At 44.6% G+C, this 19,094-nt stretch overlaps 1 protein-coding gene across 6 annotated transcripts in view; it reads right to left on the reverse strand.

The window, feature by feature from the left end:
* Positions 1-15,171, reverse strand: part of SEC22C (SEC22 homolog C, vesicle trafficking protein) — a 56,834-nt gene extending 41,663 nt beyond the window's left edge. Inside the window, exons 1-2 of one of the 6 annotated variants that reach the window (XM_033931777.1) lie at positions 14,935-15,171; positions 11,993-12,204 (exon numbers count right to left, since the gene is read on the reverse strand). In XM_033931777.1, the coding sequence (XP_033787668.1) occupies positions 11,993-12,174 (182 nt within the window). In that variant the 5' untranslated portion in view covers positions 12,175-12,204; positions 14,935-15,171. The other 5 variants (XM_033931780.1, XM_033931782.1, XM_033931779.1 and 2 more) reach the window with 5 other exon arrangements.
* Between the last annotated feature and the right edge of the window lie 3,923 nt (positions 15,172-19,094).

Consider the following 19,094-nt stretch of genomic DNA (forward strand, 5'->3'; position numbering starts at 1 on the left):
AGTGATGTGATTTAGCTTTAGTGGGTTCAGTATGGAAGCATCCACTTCGAACACCTCCTGTCAGAGCACTCTAGTCATATATATGATCCAGTGCCCTTGCCGATTGCTATATGTGGGGAGGACGAGCTGTAAAATTAATGTCCGTTTGACGGAACACAAATCCCGTATTAACATGGGTAATATGGAAGCTCCTCTTGTCCAGCATTGGCATGAGAAAAAACATAAAATTGGGGATCTGAAATGGCGGATCATAGATAAGGTTCATGTTGGGTGGGAACTATAAAGTAAGATTAAATTTTAGATGACAAAAATGGACATATACTTCAAATTATGTTACTCCAATGGGTTTAAATGCTGAAACTGAGTGGATGACATTAATATAAGGGAAGGGGATCTGTGCATTGGTCAAATCAGGGATAAAGGGGGCGTGGCTATGCTAAGATTGATGTCATCACGTTCAAAGGGTTTTGGGTATTTATTGTACAAATGCAGCGGCCATGTTTCCTGGTTAAATCTATGGACGCGGGAAGCATGAGTCGTTGGATCTAAGGTATTGATTATAAATTATGTTGTTGGAGAGCTAAGGAGATACTTAAAATATTTAAAGTTATTTATATATGGCTGTTTTACAACTCTATTTATCTCTATTTATTGGTTATATATCTGCAGGGGGATTTCCTTGATAAAGCCCTGGTCTGTGTCGGAGTGCCTACCCCTACCCGCGTAGATGAAGATGAGTATCTATCTATGAAATTTAATTGCAAGCATTGAAAATAATTGAAAGGTTGAGACCAATGATGAATATTGGTGCCTAAACTATGTATGTGTAAAAAGTTTATATACATAATTGTGGGGGGGGTTGGGTTGTGGGTTGGGTTGATGGGGAGGATTTGTTGGATTTTTGTGTAAAATTTAGAGCTGCTCTGTTGTTCCTTGTACTTGTTTCTGATTGTTGTTTCTCTTGGTGCTCAATAAAATATACTTGACGATATACATACTTGTGGTACCGCTGAGGTCTATATAGACAAATAAGACTCTTATGCTATTATTCTTTGAGTTTGATGGAACAGGTCTTATAAAAAGCAACAAAGATAGAGCTGTGTTTTGAGATGTTTATATGGCACCCTTTTTGTGAAGGTCACAGCAGTGCCCTGTAAGGTGCCCCACTGCTCTCTTGCCATTGTCTTGGTGGCCTGTCCATCAAAATGCTGGCCCCTCCCACTTCCATAAGGTCTTGTTCTGAGCGTTTGGGACTTGAACAAATTTTTGGTCGAGAATATGGTATAAAGACAGACACAGAGGCGGGCTGGATGATCAAATGCATGAACGTACAGATAGACTATTTTTGAAAAAAAATATTTGGACATACTTTTCAAGAATGGACATTTTGCCGCTGCCGACTTTGGGCGACCAGCGCCCTACGTCCAAATTGGACTTAAACGTTTCTTTTGATTATGCCCTTCCACGGCATCAAAGCCAAGAAATGTCAGATCAGTATTGAAGAGTGCTCAGTACTTAAATGCTCTGCTCAAAAAAAGCCAAAGATGAACATATCAATTAGTCGAACATGTTAAGAATGGGGACCTCGTTTTATGAGCAAAGAATAAGCAAACACTGGCATTTCATTCATTTATATAAGAACATAAGCAGTGCCTCTGCCGGGTCAGACCAGAGGTCCATCCCGCCCAGCAGTCCGCCCCGCGGCGGCCCAACAGGTCATGACCTGCCTTAATCACCAGAAGGGGCCCCCTTGCCCCCTAGGTTTCTCATCGAAGTCCTATCTTCCCATCAATGTCCTAACCCTCCGGCCTTGCACCTGCACGACCTGGTGAGCTGTCTATACTTATGCAACACCCCAGCACCTCCCTCAGTACCCCACGATCCCCTTTTCCCTCAGGAATCTGTCCAATCCCTGTTTGAATCCCTGTACTGTACTCTGCCGGATCACCTCCTCCGGGAGCGCATTCCATTTGTCCACGACCCTTTGGGTGAAGAAAAACTTTCTTGCATTTGATTTGAACCTATCTCCCTTCAGTTTCTCTGAGGGCCCCCTCGTACCTGTCGTCCCTTTTAGTCTGAAGAACCTGTCCCTGTCCACCCTCTCTATGCCCCTAAGTATTTTGAGGGTCTCTATCATATCCCCCCTGAGCCTCCTCTTTTCCAGAGAGAAGAGCCCCAGTTTATCCAGCCTCTCGGCATATGGGCAGTTTTCCAGCCCTCTTACCAGTTTCGTTGCCCTCCTTTGGACTCTCTCAAGAACTGCCATGTCCTTCTTGAGGTGCGGCGACCAATATTGAACGCAGTAGTCCAGATGTGGGCGCACCATCGCTCGATACAGCGGCATGATGACTTCCCGCGTCCTGGTTGATATGCCCCTCTTGATGTTGCCCAGCATCCTGTTGGCTTTCTTCGAGGCTGCTGCACACTGTGCGGATGGTTTCATGGATGGATCCACTAGCACACCCAAGTCTCTCTCAAGTCCGGTGTCTTCCAGCAATTTTAGTGCAGGCCAGCCAGACAGGCACCCTGAGGGTTGCCCTGCTAGCTGCAGTTTTCTTTCCCTGAGTCTGCGTCCTCTCCCAGGCAGAGCTGCCCCAGGATCACTGGGAACCTCTAAAGAACCGCAAAACCTCTGTATTTGGCTTAAAAAACTGAAAAATAATCAGAGCAGATCAAAACACCACCTTTTTTAACTTGCTTGCAGAAGAAAAATCTGAAGGGGGCACTTGAAAAATGTAAATTTCATCCTTCTGCAACACAACTAGCGGAGCAGGGGGATATTACCTAGACAGGACTCCTATATCCTTTGCAACAGAAAATACTATGCTATACATGTGTTAGGGCTCTCAAAACTGGGCATAAGCATTTATATCAGCTATAGGGATGGTGTTAAGTGACCATGCCATTTTCAGCCACTTCTTCAGCACTAGTATTTTATAAAGAAAAGTAATCACCTTTATAAAACATGCACTTTAAACTATGCTTTCAGTTAACTGCCCTGTTATAAAACTATCGTAACGTTTTACGGAGAGCAGAGAAATTTGGCTGCTCTTCATAAAATTTATATGTTTAATTCATATGAAGAAACAACATGTGCAGTAGGTAAGCCAGTTACCAATTCAGCCCAATGTTGACAAGAATGAAACGTGTCTTGTTCACATCTTTAAAGATACTGAGGAAAATATTAGATTCTGCAGTATCTAGATTCTCATGCTGTGCATAAAAAATTTTTTTGTTTATTTTTTATGATACACATTAATATCAGGGATGGGCAACCTCACTCCTCGAGGGCCACAACCCAGACAGATTTTTGGGATTTCCCCAATAAATATGCAAATAGATCAATGTATATTCACCGAGGAAATCCTGAAAATCCAACTGGGTTGTGGCCTTTGAGGACTAAGGGCTCCTTTTACAAAACTGCAGTAGAGGTTTCGACTGTGGGCCGGCCAGACAAATGGTGCAATGCTCACAGGAATTCTATGAGCCTTGGAGCATCTACCTTGCCGGCCCATGGTAGAAACCTCTACTGCAGCTTTGTAAAAGCCAGCGTAAGGTTGTCCACCCGAAGATCTTGGTACAGGCAACAATTCAGACTCAAAACTAATTATTGCAACATCTTGTATTTGGGACTGTTGTCAAAATAAAGGTTTAGAGTCCCACTGTTACAGAACACAGCAGCTAAATTAATATTTAACAGATGTGCAAATAAACGAGCAACCTCTTATTTAAATTTGATTGCACTGGCTGTCAGAATATGCTAAAATTGTATTTTTACTTATTTAATTGGACTTAAAGAGGGTAGTAAAGTCATCAAACCTCTAGGGCAATTCTATAACTGGGTGCCTATAGATACTAGCATACTAGACAGCCTTCAACTCATAACCTTACTCCCCTCTAACCTCTGACCACATCCAGCCAGCAGTTTAACCATCCCATCTGCCACCCCTACGCTGGCATCCTGTTTGTCTGTCTTGATAGTTTAGATTGTAAGCTCACTCGAGCAGGGACTGTTTAAGTTTATTAGGATTTTATATACCGCCTATCAAGGCTTTCTAAGCGGTTTTACAATCAGGTACTCAAGCATTTTCCCTATCTGTCCCGGTGGGCTCACAATCTGGTACTCAAGCATTTTCCCTATCTGTCCCGGTGGGCTCACAATCTATCTAACGTACCTGGGGCTATGGAGGATTAAGTGACTTGCCCAGGGTCACAAGGAGCAGCGCGGGATTTGAACCCACAACCCCAGAGTGTTGAGGCTGTAGCTTCAACCACTGCGCCACACACTCCTCCTCCTTTGTGACTCTGTACAGCACTGTGTACATCTGGTAGCGCTCTAGAAATAATAATAGTAGTACCCTTTTTCCCTGAAATTAAGACCTATCCCGAAAATAAGCCCTAGCATAATTTTTAAAGATGCTCCTAATATAAGCCCTACCCCAAAAATAAACCTTAGTTAAGATCGACCCCCGAAGCCGCCCACCCCGAATGTCCACAACTCCATACCTGACACTAGTGCTGGCTGATTTGCTGGCTGATTTGCTGAAAAAATTGGACTCACTGATACAGCAATCCCCACCCCTGCTGCTTCAAGAGTAGAAAGTTGCACGGGGACAGAAATCCCACCCATCCCCGCCAGAATCCCATCCATCCCCACCCGTCCCTGTCAGAATCTCCTCCATCACCACCCGTCCCCATGAGGAATCCCCTCCGCCCCGCCCATCCCCACGAGGAATTCTCCCCGTCCCCGCCCATCCCGAGGAATTCCCACTGTCCCCACCCATCCCCCATAAAAGTTAGTACTTATTTGTATTTGGGACAGTGCAGAGTTAAGTGACTTTCCCAGAATCACAAGGAGATGCAGTGGGAACCAAACCTAGTTCCCTTGGATCTCAGGCCTCTGCACTATTAGGCTGCTCTTTAACCTGTCTGACACTATTTGGCCATATTGTTTAAGCTCTTAAAGAAGTTGACTAAGAAGCCTGAATCTGTCTATTATACCATCACTCCCTCCACTCCATCATTCATCTATCTCTCTCCATCAGTATGCAGTGTGCTGCTAATGTCTTATCAAGGGCTTCTGGCCAGCTTTTCTTTGCTATCGCTCTTTGCTGTCAAAGTTAAACGAGAGACTCTAACAGGGAATTCCTTTCCTGCAGTCTGTCTCTCTTTATACCATCACCATGCATGCCATTCTCAGCTGCCATTGACCCTTCTTCCATCCAGTTCTCCTCTTCTCCCTGCCTTAGCCCTCTGAAATAATTTCCACACTGTAAAGACAGTTTTGTTTACGCCATGTGTGTGTGAGTGCCTCAAAACTGCACAAAGGATAACTCTGAGAAATGCAAGACGCTCAAGTGTGTCGGACACAGTATTTGCCCCCTCCCCCCACAATTATGCACATAAGGCGAATAAAGATCTCTGCAATCTGACTGCACCAGCCTCGCAGGTTAACTTGATACCTTATTGCACAAAAGGGAAATCTGTAAACGCTGAAAATGAAGGCATTCTAAGAATAACAGAATTTCCTCTCCTGGCCCACCTCACGCACTCCCTGCACACTGGAGAGCCCTGATTCAACTTTCTCAGCCTTCCTCCAAAAGGGGAGGAGGCGGAGGTAGGGGAGGTGGATCCCTATCATGTGTCTTTGTTTCCAATTGGCCACAGCTGGGTTGAGGGCGGACGTTATGTAAATGCATAGGTGGGGAGGGTGGACTTCATACAGGCTGACTTCCTGTTCTAGCCTTGCACGTGCCACTGCCCGACCAATCAGCAGCAATGCAGTGAGTTCAGCACGTAGGCACACTGAGCGCCTACATGCTGAGCTCACTGCTCAGAATGGCTATTCCCGCCGCGGTGCCGGACTGGTATCATCTTGAAAATTAGGTAGACCTCAGAATGAGAGATCTCAGTTCTATCCCCTTGGGAGTCCCGTTGGCCTTGAAGGGGTCCCCGTGGGAGTCCCGTTAACATTAAGGGGATCTCAGCGGGATTTCCACGATCCCCGTTCCTGTGCAGACCGCTATTCAGGAGGCCTCAGAGTCTCACGGTGGGAGGTTTGGTGGGATTCTGCTGCACAAGGAAATGGGAGGGAGGAATAGAAAGATGAAGCACAAGGGGATGGGTGAGAGGGGAGGAAAGATACTGTACATGGGGGTGAGGGGGAGAAAGGAAAGAGGAAGAAATGGGGTGGAGGAGAGGAAAGGAGAGATGATTGTTGTACATGAAAAAAATAAGACATCTCTTGAAAATAAGCCCTAATGCATTTTTTTGACCCCCAAATTAATATAAGACATTCTTATTTTTGGGGAAACACGGTAGTAGTAGTAGATTGTGTGTATGTTGTTGGAATAAAAACGAAAGTATTAGCACACATTGGCACCTATCCTTCTGTTTGTTAATGCTGTCTTGTGTTGAGATTATATATTTAGAATGATCTGAAAATGCCTTCTGTCCTGCTGATTGCTTTTTAAAGTATGGTGATTTGTAATATTTGCAATATGTATATTTATTTAACATTTTATGCCTATTTTTATATAAACCGTATAGATAATATATGATATATACATTTTTAAATAAATAAAATAAATATTAGCTCTGCAAAATGTTTATTGGCTACAAATTTTTGTGAGGCTTGTATTTATATGTAGAACAGACACCAATGTGAGCAGACACTTCTGTTTTTCTGTCATGTGCACAAGAAGCTGTGCTTACCACAAAACCCTTGTGCATGTGTCCGGCAATTTGCATGCAAGATTTGCATACATAAAATTTGCACTGACTTAGTTGTCTGTAAGCACAGTATTATACTCGCAATAAAAGCCAATATCCACGCATGGTCTTCCTATAGCTTTCTATATCAGCCTCTTAACTTGTGAGCTCACCATGGACAGATACTCTTAAAGTACCTTTCTGTGGTACAATAATAAGAACTGCCATCTCCGGATCAGACCTTCGGTCCATCAAGTCCGGCGATCCGCACACGCGGAGGCCCAGCCAAGTGTACACCTGATGTAATTTTAGTCACCCATATCCCTCTATGCCTCTCGTAAGGAGATAGTAACATAGTAACATAGTAGATGACGGCAGATAAAGACCCGAATGGTCCATCCAGTCTGCCCAACCTGATTCAATTTAAATTTTTTAATTTTTTCTTCTTAGCTTTACCCAGTACTGTGCTTGGGTTCCAACTGCCGAAATCTCTGTTAAGACTTACTCCAGCCCATCTACACCCTCCCAGCCATTGAAGCCCTCCCCTGCCCATCCTCCTCCAAACGGCCATACATAGACGCAGACCGTACAAGTCTGCCCAGTAACTGGCCTAGTTCAATCTTTAATATTATTTTCTGATTCTAAATCTTCTGTGTTCATCCCACGCTTCTTTGAACTCAGTCACAGTTTTACTCTCCACCACCTCTCTCAGGAGCGCATTCCAGGCATCCACCACCCTCTCCGTAAAGTAGAATTTCCTAGCATCTAGTTTGCTTTTAAATCCTAGAACGGTGGATTCCGCAATAACCTCCTCTGGGAGAGCATTCCAGGTGTCCACCACTCGTTGCGTGAAGCAGAACTTCCTGATATTTGTCCTGGACTTATCCCCCCTTAGCTTCAGTCCATGTCCTCTTGTCCATGTCTCATTGGACATTGTAAATAATTTTTTTTTCCTGCTCTATTTTGTTCAAAAAAGAGCAGCATCATGGGTTTTGAACAGTTATTTTGCAACCTAAGGGGCTCATAATTGAAAGAGAAAAACATCCAAAAAACGGCCTAAGTCAGCACTTGGACGAACATTTCCCAAATACGTCCAAGTGCCGATAATAAAAACAGATTTTGGATGTATTTCTAAACGACCTAGGCCTTCATAGTGCCGCTGAATGACCAAAGCTAAATGGGGCATTTCGAGAGGAGTGTCGAGGGCGGGAGTTGGGCGGGACGTGGGCCGGCTTAGACTTAGTCGTACAGCATGTATAACCGAAAGTTATACAGCCCAGGATCGACGGAACTTGGACGTCTAAGTCACAAAAACCCACCTAAACTCACCAGATAAGAACTACAAACACATAAAACAGACCCCCCCACACACTACCCCAGGTGATCACCAACCCCCCCACCCCCATAAAAATATTAATAACAACTTTAAAATTCAGCCTCCAGACCATCATCACCTGGCAGCCTGGCATAGGAAAGCCTAGTCGTCCAGCACAGAGGTGGCTTAAGCTGTCTTGGAGGTGGTTTAGGGACCCATGGAGAGGAAGACCCATGACCATAAGCCCCTGTAATCACTGCATTGATACTTAAACATGTGCACTGCCCTATACACCCCCAAAACCCTTTTTTTACTGGCATATAAGTGGCTCCTGCAGCCATAAGGGCTATTGGGGTGGTAGATAAGTGGGTCTAGGGGATTCTGGAAGTGGCTTGGGGGGCTCACCGTGACCTATAAGGGAACTGTAGAGAGGAGAAGACATGGCACCCTTTTTGTGAAGTTCACAGCAGTGTCCTGTAAGGTACCCCACTATTTAGGTGGCATGTCTGGGTGTGCAGTCCATCACTTTGCAGACCCCTCCCACGTCCAACAGGGCTTGTTCTAGGCGTTTTGGACTTGGACGAAAAGTTGGACGAAAATGTGGTATAAAGATGGACGATTTAGCGGCTTGGACGATCAGATCAGCAGGACGTATAATTAAATGATTTTTGAAAAGAAAAAAAATTTGGACGTATTTTTCGAAAATGTGTCTTAAGCTGTTTTTTTACTTTGGATGACTTGCGAGATGGACGTAAACAGAATTAGACGTCCCTTTCAATTAAGCCCCTCCACATGTATAAATACAATGGCTATTTAACATTTTTTTTAAAGAATAGTTCACCACGATTTGCAAGCAGTAATGAATTCCAAAGGGATGGGACCATAAAAGATACTCTGTCTGGTGGTCTCCAACTGAGCCAAGCAGGGTCCAGAGAGGACCATATGATGATCATTCAAGAATTGTAAAAGTCAGGTTGGTGTGTAAGGGATGATAAGAAAGGCTAAACAGGATGGCGTTCCTGATCTACATGCTTTAAAAGCTAACAGAACTTTAGATTAAACACTGATTTCAAGGAGCCAATGCTGTTGTTTTAATGCGTAAATTACATAAAAGGCAAACCGTGGTATTTTGTAATGTCTGAAGTTTCTTAAAGATAAATGTAATTGGTCCTAGATAGATATTATTACAGTAGTCAATCTTAATCATGAAAAGTGACTAAGGGAAGGAAGAGGGGGTAATGCTGCCTATGGAGAGAATATTTGGCACAGGGGGATGGGATAAAGACAGAGCGGTGGCGATGACTGAGGAGTGATGGATACAGGGGAAATGCTGGACTGTGAAGTATAGGAGACACAGAGAAGGGAAAGAGAAATGGAAGATGGATGGTGAGCACAGAGAAAGAAGAAATGTCAAATAAGCAGAAGACCCTGGTGAGTCAGTTAAGAGAAGGGAAAAGGATTGGGACTCAAAGCAGTTTACATACAGGTCCTTCAAGCATTTTCCCTATTTGTCCCGATGGGCTCACAGTCTATCTAATGTACTTGGGGCAGTGGAGGATTAAGTGACTTGCCCAGGGTCACAAGGAACAGCTCAGGGCTTGAATCCAAAAACTTAGGATGCTGAGGCTATAGCTCTAACCACACTCTCGGGAAACAGAAACCGGAGCCTGGGATCAACATGATTTCAAAAATAAAATGACCAGATCACAAAAGGTAGAAAAAAATAGTTTAGTCACAAAATAGAAAAAAATTATGTCAAATTTGAAATGTGTACCCTGCCAGACATGGCTGGGGCCCAGGTCAGAAATTTGGGAGGCGACCCCAAAGCCCACTACCAGGCCCTGCTGCCTTCAGCTTCCAGTAGGCTTAGGGCTCTCTCTGGCCAGGGGGCAGTTGCCCTAGTTGAACTCCCCTAACACCATCCCTGGCATGTGTGATTTTTATATTTTGTACAATATAGGAGAAAATGGATCTATTTCTTTGTTGTATTACATGGAAGGTGTGGCTTCTTGGAATTTTGGTTTAATGTACATTAATCGGTTTTGGTCACCTATTATGTATTTGGCATTTGTGTTGTGTGTGTGACTGAGGTATTCTGTTAGCATTAATTTTCTATGTAGCCTTCTATAGTAATTTGGCCTATTCAGTTTTCTCTATAGTGAGGGGATATTTGTGAGGGGGAAGGGAGAAAGGGGTTTTGTTGATCCTTCTTATGTTTTGCTTATGATTTATAAAATGACAGTTGTACAGAATATGGTTTTTTATACTTTAATAAAATTATTTAAATATAAAAATCATAACTGTTTGAGGCTTGTATATTTGAATGGGATCAGAAAGAGCTTGTGGGGACAGGATAGGGACAAAATTTGGCCCGTGTCATTTTCTAAAATTTCTGATCCTCAGTCAACTCATGGGTTTCCTGTGGATACATAAATGTTAATCTCTTATTTTGAATTAATGAATGAGAATCTTTGTCTCTTTTTATTGGATTTTCTTTCTTTCTTTTTTTTTATTTATAAGATTTCAAAATATAATCCAAGCATAACATCTTGTACAGAAAGTGTGATCAAGACATCATAATATTAAATTTACTTTCAATCCTGAAAAATAAATCATAACTTGTAACAAAAAAAAAAAAAATCAACTTGGCTTAATCACACTCCAGTCCTCAAACTAGAATCCAAGACTTAGGGCTCCTTTTACGAAGCCGCATTAGTGGTTTAACACATGTAATAGCGTGCACTAAACTGCCGGCTGCGCTAACCGCTACCTCCTCCTCTTGAGCAGGCGGTAGTTTCTTGGCTAGCACGGGGGTTAGCGCGTGATAAAAAGTCACGTGCGATAAAGCCGCTAACGCGGCTTCGTAAAAGGAGCCCTTAAAGAAAATAGTAGTTTAAATCAATATATTCAAAGAAAAGAAAATCACATATCTGCTGCTGAAAGGAGAGCTAATTATTACTTTGGCGCAGTTGTTTCTTTGTTCTCAAGACGCTTAAGGGAAAGAAAACTAATCAAATGAGACGGGTCTACAAAGACATTTTTAAAGAGCGATATCTAATGACACATTTGCAAGGGTATCTAAGGAAGAAAAGACCCCCCTAACTGAGTCACCCCAGGTTTCAACATTAGAAATTCTCGTCTACTTTTTTTGAGTCTCCCTCGAGACATCAGGAAATATCTGAATATGAAACCCCAGGAAGTCCTTAGATCTATTTGGGTTTTCTTAGGGCCTGTTTTACAAAACCGCGCAGGCGCCTGCAGCACAGTAACGGCCCCGAAGCCAATAGAGATTTAAAGGGCTTCGGGGCTGTTGTTGCGCAGCTTTGTAAAACAGGCCTTCAGTGTTTGTTTTTATGTTACATGTTTTAAACCACATTGACCCACACATTGGAAAATACAGTATATCAAGCTTTATTAAAACATTATTGCATAACAGAGACATTCATATCCTGTAAAATGTATGTCTCTGTGACTGGTGCTTCACCTTCCACATTTTGAACACATATTTCTGAAATGACCATTCCTACTGCAAGCAGTTGCACACAGACCATTTTCCCATTATTATAACACAGCTTCTACGTTGGCAGATCGTGTTCTGAAATAATAGGGGAGCGTTGGGCATCCTGACTTGGACATCATTTAAACACTCTTTCTAACATGCCCTTTGGTCTGTTCACAAAGCCTCCCCCACCCACAACGTCAAAGGAATAAAGAAAGATTAATAAAAGCAGTTGCTTTTGAAATCTGCTCATCATGTTGAAAATATATCCTTTAAGATTTCCTCAAGCCTCAAAAAAATGCACAGTGAAAATATGGGTCATCCGGTTTTCAAACATCCCCTCCCTGCTTCGTGAACCGAATGACTCCTGACCTCAGTCCAGCAATGTCTGCACGCAAAGAGGCAAATAAAATGTCCTTTAACTTTCAAAGCAATAAATTCACTCAGTGCCCTAATGGTGTGCTTACTGTATACTGAGGACACGTCCTTTTGCTGTGCCTCGGTCTGGACATCTTGCCAGAGTAGAAGACAAAATCTTCAACCTTTTTCTGCATTCTATAAAGTCCTTGTTTGGATGAAAGTCCGTGGAAGCAGAGAGTGGAAGGCCATCTCTCACTCGGACAACACAAGCAAAAAGAATCATGGACATGCTCCTCAAGAGAATTCATGAAGGCAAATCCTGGAAATATAAATATTTCAGAAATCAGTTACTTGTTCACCTTAGGGTCCTTTACTACTTATCATGATGTAACTATAAGTGGAGAAAATTCAATAAACCACTACCATCTATTTAACATTTGTTTTTTCTAACTGAAAATATGCTTCCACCATACTAAAACTCAATCTAAGAAAATCTTGATCATTCTTAAAATTAGTCTAAACAATACAAAAGCATATAACAGGGCTGTGTGATGAAACAGAAAAATGAAAGCAGATAAAGATCATATGGCCTATGCCATCCACTATCCTTAGAGATCCTATATACTTACGATGACCATATGTCCCATTTTGAACGGGACCGTCCCGTTTTTAGATCCCCTGTCCCGTTGTTCCCATGCACAGCTTTCAGATGTGCCATGGGGACAACGGGACAGATGATCGCTTTCCCTCCCTCGCCAAAGCCAGCCTGCCTGCACCCCCCCCCCCCCCCGGACTGGCCCCTGCTGCTGCTTCCTGCCTGCCGAAGCCTGGTCTATCGCCGCTTCAACACCCCCCTCTCCCGCCGGTCCGTTGCCACCCGCCACAACTAAAGAAAAGGAAGGTCCAGGCGCCAGCCCACAAACCTTCTTCCCGACATCAATTCTGACATGTCGAAGAGGAAGTTCCAGACCAGCCAATCGCAATAATGACATGGGAAGGGGCACTAAACATAGGAAAGAGCCACTGTGGGCACTAAGGTCATAGGGAGGGATAGAAAGAGACAATTGTTGGGCCTGAGTGCAGAAAGAAAGAAAGATATGAAAGAAAGGATGCACAGTCAGAAGGAAACGCAACCAGAGACTCATGAAATCGCAGGCAGCAAAGGTAGGAAAAATTATTTTATTTTCAATTTAGTGATCAAAATGTGTCAGTTTTGAGAATTTATATCTGCTGCCTATATTTTGCACTATATTTGTCTATTTTTCTAGTTACTGAAGTGACATTGCATATTTTAGTCATCTGCCTTGACATCTTTGAAAAACCCCCAAATATAAATAATTAATATTTTCTCTGTGTATAGTGTGCTTTGCGTTTGTTTGTTTTTTTATTTTATGGTTACCATTATGAATTAATAAGATATTATGTGTACATGAAAAATGAATGGAAGAAATTGGGGGCGGGACTGACAATTAATAGATGTCCCGTTTTGATGAAAAAAATAAATGGTCACGTTATATATACTTGTCCTAAGCTTCCTTGAATTCAGACACAGTTGTCTTAACTCCATTACAGCCTCCGCTGGGTCAGACCTGGGGGTCCATCGTGCCCAGCAGCCCACTCACGTGGCAGCCCAACAGGTCCAGGACCTGTGCAATAATCCTCTATCTATACCCCTCTATCCCCTTTTCCAGCAGGAAATTGTCCAATCCTTTCTTAAACCCTAGTACCGTACTCTGCCCTATTACATCCTCTGGAAGCGCATTCCAGGTGTCTACCACAAGTTGGGTAAAGAAGAACTTCCTAGCATTCATTTTTAATCTGTCTCCTTTCAACTTTTCTGAGTGCCCTCTTGTTCTTCCATCAGTTAAAGTGTCATGGAGGCCTGTCAGAGCCATGACCTATGCTGAGACTAAAAGTGGCAAAATGTTACTATTTCACATGCTAAGAAAGTTAACTTTTCCCCTGTTTTTTAGGGAAAAAGTGAAGTTTTCAGTATAATGTGGGGGGTTACAACCCCACAACGTCGGCGCGATCTGTATTCAGTAAAGTGGGGGGTTCCTCCCACCCACCCCCGTCGGAGCCCCTTAAAACACTATTTTTCTTTGGCGCGGGATTCCGCCTTGCGCTCAGTTGTCTCGGCGCACCTTTGTCGGCACGCACTTTTGATTTGTCACCAAGTAGCCTAGAGGTTAGGGCAGTTGTCTTGGGTCCTGCTGATCTGGGTTGAACCAAACAAAAATACATTTTCCTGCCGCAGCTCTGGGGTAAAACGCAAACCTCCCTTAGCTAAAGTGTTTCCTCAAATTAATTATTATTAATAAGACTGATCGCACAGATCCATGGGGTCAGAAATGGCAACAGTTACAGCGGTAGAATAAGGGACTAAAGCGCAGACCTGCAGACATGAAATCTGAAACCTCAGCTGTCAATAAATTAAGATGTTTAAAGACGTGCAGTTAAGATCTGCGAGGTCTGCATTTTACCCCTTCCCATAAATTTGTTCAATGCTGGGGATGCTCAAGTACCCACAGAGCTGGCTGGCTCCTATAATGACAATCAGCCTTGGGCTGCTGTGACAACCCTCTGGTGTCAGACACAGTAAAGGTTTTACTTCAAACCTCCAACCAGCTTAGGACAGCCTCAAAACACCTGGAACAGAGGGAAAATAGGGATGGTAATAATAATAATTAAAAAATTATATGTATTTTCATTTAATGTTAGAACTTACAGCCTTTGAATCCTTCACATTACTAAATAAAACCAGGATAGCCATGTTAGACTGGAGCAGCAAAAACCAAAGGTTGATGGCACCTTACTGATTAAGAGCTTTCCAGGAGAAGAGTCCCCTTCTTCAGAAGCAATGTCTCAGGAGATGGGCTATTATGCATGAAAATAGAGCGGTCTTTGCCTCAAAGGTGCCACCCGCCCCAAGTCATTCATACAGGTACTGCTTCTGAGCTAAACAAACACTGTCACACCCTGAACAGAGGACGCCCTGCAAAACTGCACTCTCCACGCGTGTAGCTGCTCCACCAAGCTCGTCTCGTACCTGACTGCTGACGTCATGGCGCGACCGAGCACGAGCACCTCTCGCGCCGCAGACCTGGTGGCAGTCGAAAAACGTAGCTGCAACCTACCCACGAGGCCGAAGCCCACCGTGCTGTCAGGACTACCTGTGCTCCGCCTTACGGCAAGCGCAAAGGCTCAAACTACTCCCGAGGCGTGAGGGGATGGGTGGGACTGAGTCACGTGCATCCTGCGGCGGCAACGTGGGGTGGGAAAACCAAATCGACCTAAACGCGCGGGCTTGTGTATCCCAGTGGCCAGTTGACGATGGGTCTGAGGCTAAGAAGTGTCTTGTCTTATGCTTATACAGTAGTGGGAGAGAGGAGCGGGGATTTGGCGCATATTTATTTGGTGTTGACGCCCTCTCTCTTGGGAGATGAATGGACCTGTGCCGTTCTTCTTTTTATATCCCCTCTTTTACTTCTCAATTATTTTCCAGATGCTTCCTCCTTTTTCATCATGTCCCTCTCTTTTTCTCCCTCCATTTTCTGCTACATAAAGCACCACACATGTTTCATTTCCCCCGTTTAGCAGTGGCTTCTCCCATGACTGTCTCCATAGCAGACTATAAACTTTTCTTCCAGGACCTTGTGCAAAACCTTTTTAAATACAGCTACACTAACACTGTTAACCCTTTATCATTCTAATCGCCCTTCTTTGAACCTTTTCTAATTCCATTTGAGATAAGGTGATCAGAATTAAACACAATACAGGCAGTCCCCAGGTTAAGAACGAGCTCCATTTTTTAAACCGTTCTTAAGTTGAATTTGTATGTAACTCCGATCCTATAAAAACAAACAGTCCTCAAAACAAATTACTGGAATTCAAAAAGAAAGAAAAAAATAGGTTTACACTTACTTTTGTTCTTCATCTGTCCCACTGTTCCTTCTCCACCACCACCGACATTTCTCCCTCATGCATCTGTACCTCGGGCCTTTCACCACCATGCCCATATTTCTTTCTACCTCATGCCCAACAATTCACCTCTTCATTTCCCCATGTACACTGTCTCTCTTTCCCTCTCACTCAGGCACCTATGCCCCACAATTCTCCCTTTCTATTCCCTCACTCCCATTGTTCCATCCTATCTCCTAAATTCATGCTCCCTCCCTTCTTTCTTCCTTCCATTCTTGCTTGAGTACCTGATTGTAAAAACCGCTTAGATAACCTTGATAGGCGGTATATAAAATCCTAATAAAACTTGATAAACTTGAAAACTTTGTCCAGAGTTTGTGCCTTCCCTTCCTTCCATGTCCCAATGTAACCCTCATCATCTTTCCCTCCTTTCTGTGTCCCAAATTTGTGCCTCTGGGTGTTTACCTCTGTCTGGCTCCCTCTGCCCATCACAGTTCTCGTTGCAAAGTTGGGGCCGCGGTTCCTGCACATGGCTGACCAGGCAGCCTGACATTTCATGCCTCCCGTGGGTGTTTACCTTCTCTGGTCGGCTCTCTCCTTCCAGTGGCACTTCTCTTTGCGAAGCCACGGCCGCTGATTCCTGAATGCGGCTGAACTGGAAACTTGCCCTTTGGCATGAGGTAAGGCTTCTGAGTCAGCGCAAGCCTCTTACTTCTCGAAGAGAAGTGCCACTGGGAGGAAAGAGTCGGCCAGAGGAGGTACCCGCAGGAGGCACAAAGAGCTGTTGGATCAGCCACGAGCCACTGCTTTGCAGAGAGAACTGCAATGGGAGAAGGGAGACATCCAGAGGTGTTAAACACCCACGGGAGGCATGAGTTTGGGACGCAAGATGAAGAGGAATGCTTTGGGATAAGTACGGGAAGAGGAGGGTCACATTTGAACAGGAAGGGAGGAAGAAGGGGCGTGTTGACACAGGAAGGGCGAGGCAGGACCCTGGTTCGTAAGTATGAGATTGACATTAAGTCAGGCGTTCTTAAAACGGGGACTGCCTGTAGTCAAGGTGAGGTTGCACTATGGAGCGATACAGGGCATTATAATAGTCTTATTCTTATTTACTATCTCTTTCCTAATAATTCCTAGCATCCTGTTAGCTTTTTTGGCAGCCACCACACATTGGGCAGAAGATTTTATCTACGAAGACACCTAGTTCTTTTCCTTGGTTTCTGACCCCTAAGGTAGACCCTAGAGAGGCAAGAGAAGATAGAGAGGACAGCAGTCGTGGGGGACTCCATCATCAGACAAGTCGACAGCCACATAGCGGGAGGAAGACAGGATCGGCTGGTGACCTGCCTACCGGGAGCCAAGGTAGAAGATATAGTGAGCCGCATCTATAAACTGTTAAACTTATGAGAAACATCTAAACCAGTGTTTTTCAACCTTTTTTGGGCAAAGGCACACTTGTTTCATGAAAAAAATCACGAGGCACACCACCATTAGAAAATGTTAAAAAATTTAACTCTGTGCCTATATTGACTATATATAAAGTAATTCTCTTGAATAGGAATCAAATAAACACAAAGAAAGTATTTTATAATGCTGCCACCGCCAACAACACCGTTGGCGGCGGTGGCACTCAAGTGGCTAAAGAGCCGCAGTTTGCTGGCCTAGGGACAACACTGGAGGGTGGCCAGCTGTGCACCCCCTTGGGATGTAAACCCGGGGTGGGGCAGACCGCCCCCCCCCCACCCTGGTATGCCACTATCTGTACCTCACTCCCTCCCTATGACCAAAAATTCTCCTTTCTTCTATTCCCTGTGTACACAACCATCTCTTTCCCTCCCTTCCTCTCTCCAAAGTCCATGCCTTCTGTGTCCAAACACTCATTCCCTCCCCTCTCCCAAGTCCATTTCTTCTGTGTCCAAAAACACATTCCCTCCCCCACCTCAGCATCTCTTTCCCTCCCTTCCTCTCTCCCAAGTCCATTTCTTCTGTGTCCAAAAACGCATTCCCTCCCCCACCTCAGCATCTCTTTCCCTCCCTTCCTCTCTCCCAAGTCCATGCCTTCTGTGTCCAAAAACGCATTCCCTCCCCCACCTCAGCATCTCTTTCCCTCCCTTCCTCTCTCCCAAGTCCATGCCTTCTGTGTCCAAAAACCCATTCCCTCCCCCACCTCAGCATCTCTTTCCCTCCCTTCCTCTCTCCCAAGTCCATTTCTACTGTGTCCAAAAACGCATTCCCTCCCCACCTCAGCATCTCTTTCCCTCCCTTCCTCTCTCCCAAGTCCATGCCTTCTGTGTCCAAAAACCCATTCCCTCCCCCACCTCAGCATCTCTTTCCCTCCCTTCCTCTCTCCCAAGTTCATGCCTTGTGTCCAAAACGCACTCCCTCCCCCCTTTTGTGTTCCGTGTTTGCCTCCCAGCCCATCTTTGCAACTTTCTCAGCAAAACGAAGCTCAAGCCGCGAGGCTTGTCTTCTGCTTCCTGCCTGCCCTGCCGCGCACAAATAGCCGAACGGAAGTATTCTCCGACGTCAGCGCTGACGTCGGAGGGCAGGCTTTGCTTAAGCCCTCCCTCCGACGTCAGCGCTGACATCGGGGAAAGCTTGCGATCGGCTATATGTTAGCTGCAGGGCAGGCAGGAACAGAAGACGAGTCTCGCGGCTTGAGATGTATTGAACTCCGCGGGTCCCCCGTCCAGCTCTCTCCTGTCCACGTGGGGCGGACCGCCCCTCTCCCTAGACTGGTGGTACTGCCCTGATGGCGGCCCTGACCGTACGGCACACCAGGCAACATCTCGCGGCACACTAGTGTGCCGCGGAACAGCGGTTGAAAAACACTGATCTAAACAATGTTGGACTAAAGGCTCTTTGATGATTACTCTTTTTATATTAGATTTATGTTCTGCAGTGCCATTAACATCTAGCGGCATTCATTAAGATAAGTGCTTTTTTGAATTTTGGGTGCTATCTTTTTTTTTACAGCTAAAGGAGCTCAAGTAGCCCAAACGGGAATACCCCCACAGGGTACACACATTACCAAGTCTCTGATAGGAGCGCACTGCAGTTATGGGGAGTCCGGGATAGGTACAAGCTGTAGCTCTGGGTCTAGGGAGTGTAAGAGACAAGCGAAAAATACTAATGGTGGTCTAGTTGATATAGAGGGATTGTCCCCACTGAGATACAACAAGCACACAACATGGAGGGCTATGTACGTCAACGCCCACAGTCTGGGAAACAAGATCCTAGATTTGGAGATAGAAATGAGGAATGCCGACCTGGATGTGGTGGCGA

This window comes from Geotrypetes seraphini, chromosome 2 (genome assembly GCF_902459505.1).
Source record: "Geotrypetes seraphini chromosome 2, aGeoSer1.1, whole genome shotgun sequence".
In the NCBI taxonomy this organism is placed as follows: Eukaryota; Metazoa; Chordata; class Amphibia; order Gymnophiona; family Dermophiidae; genus Geotrypetes; species Geotrypetes seraphini.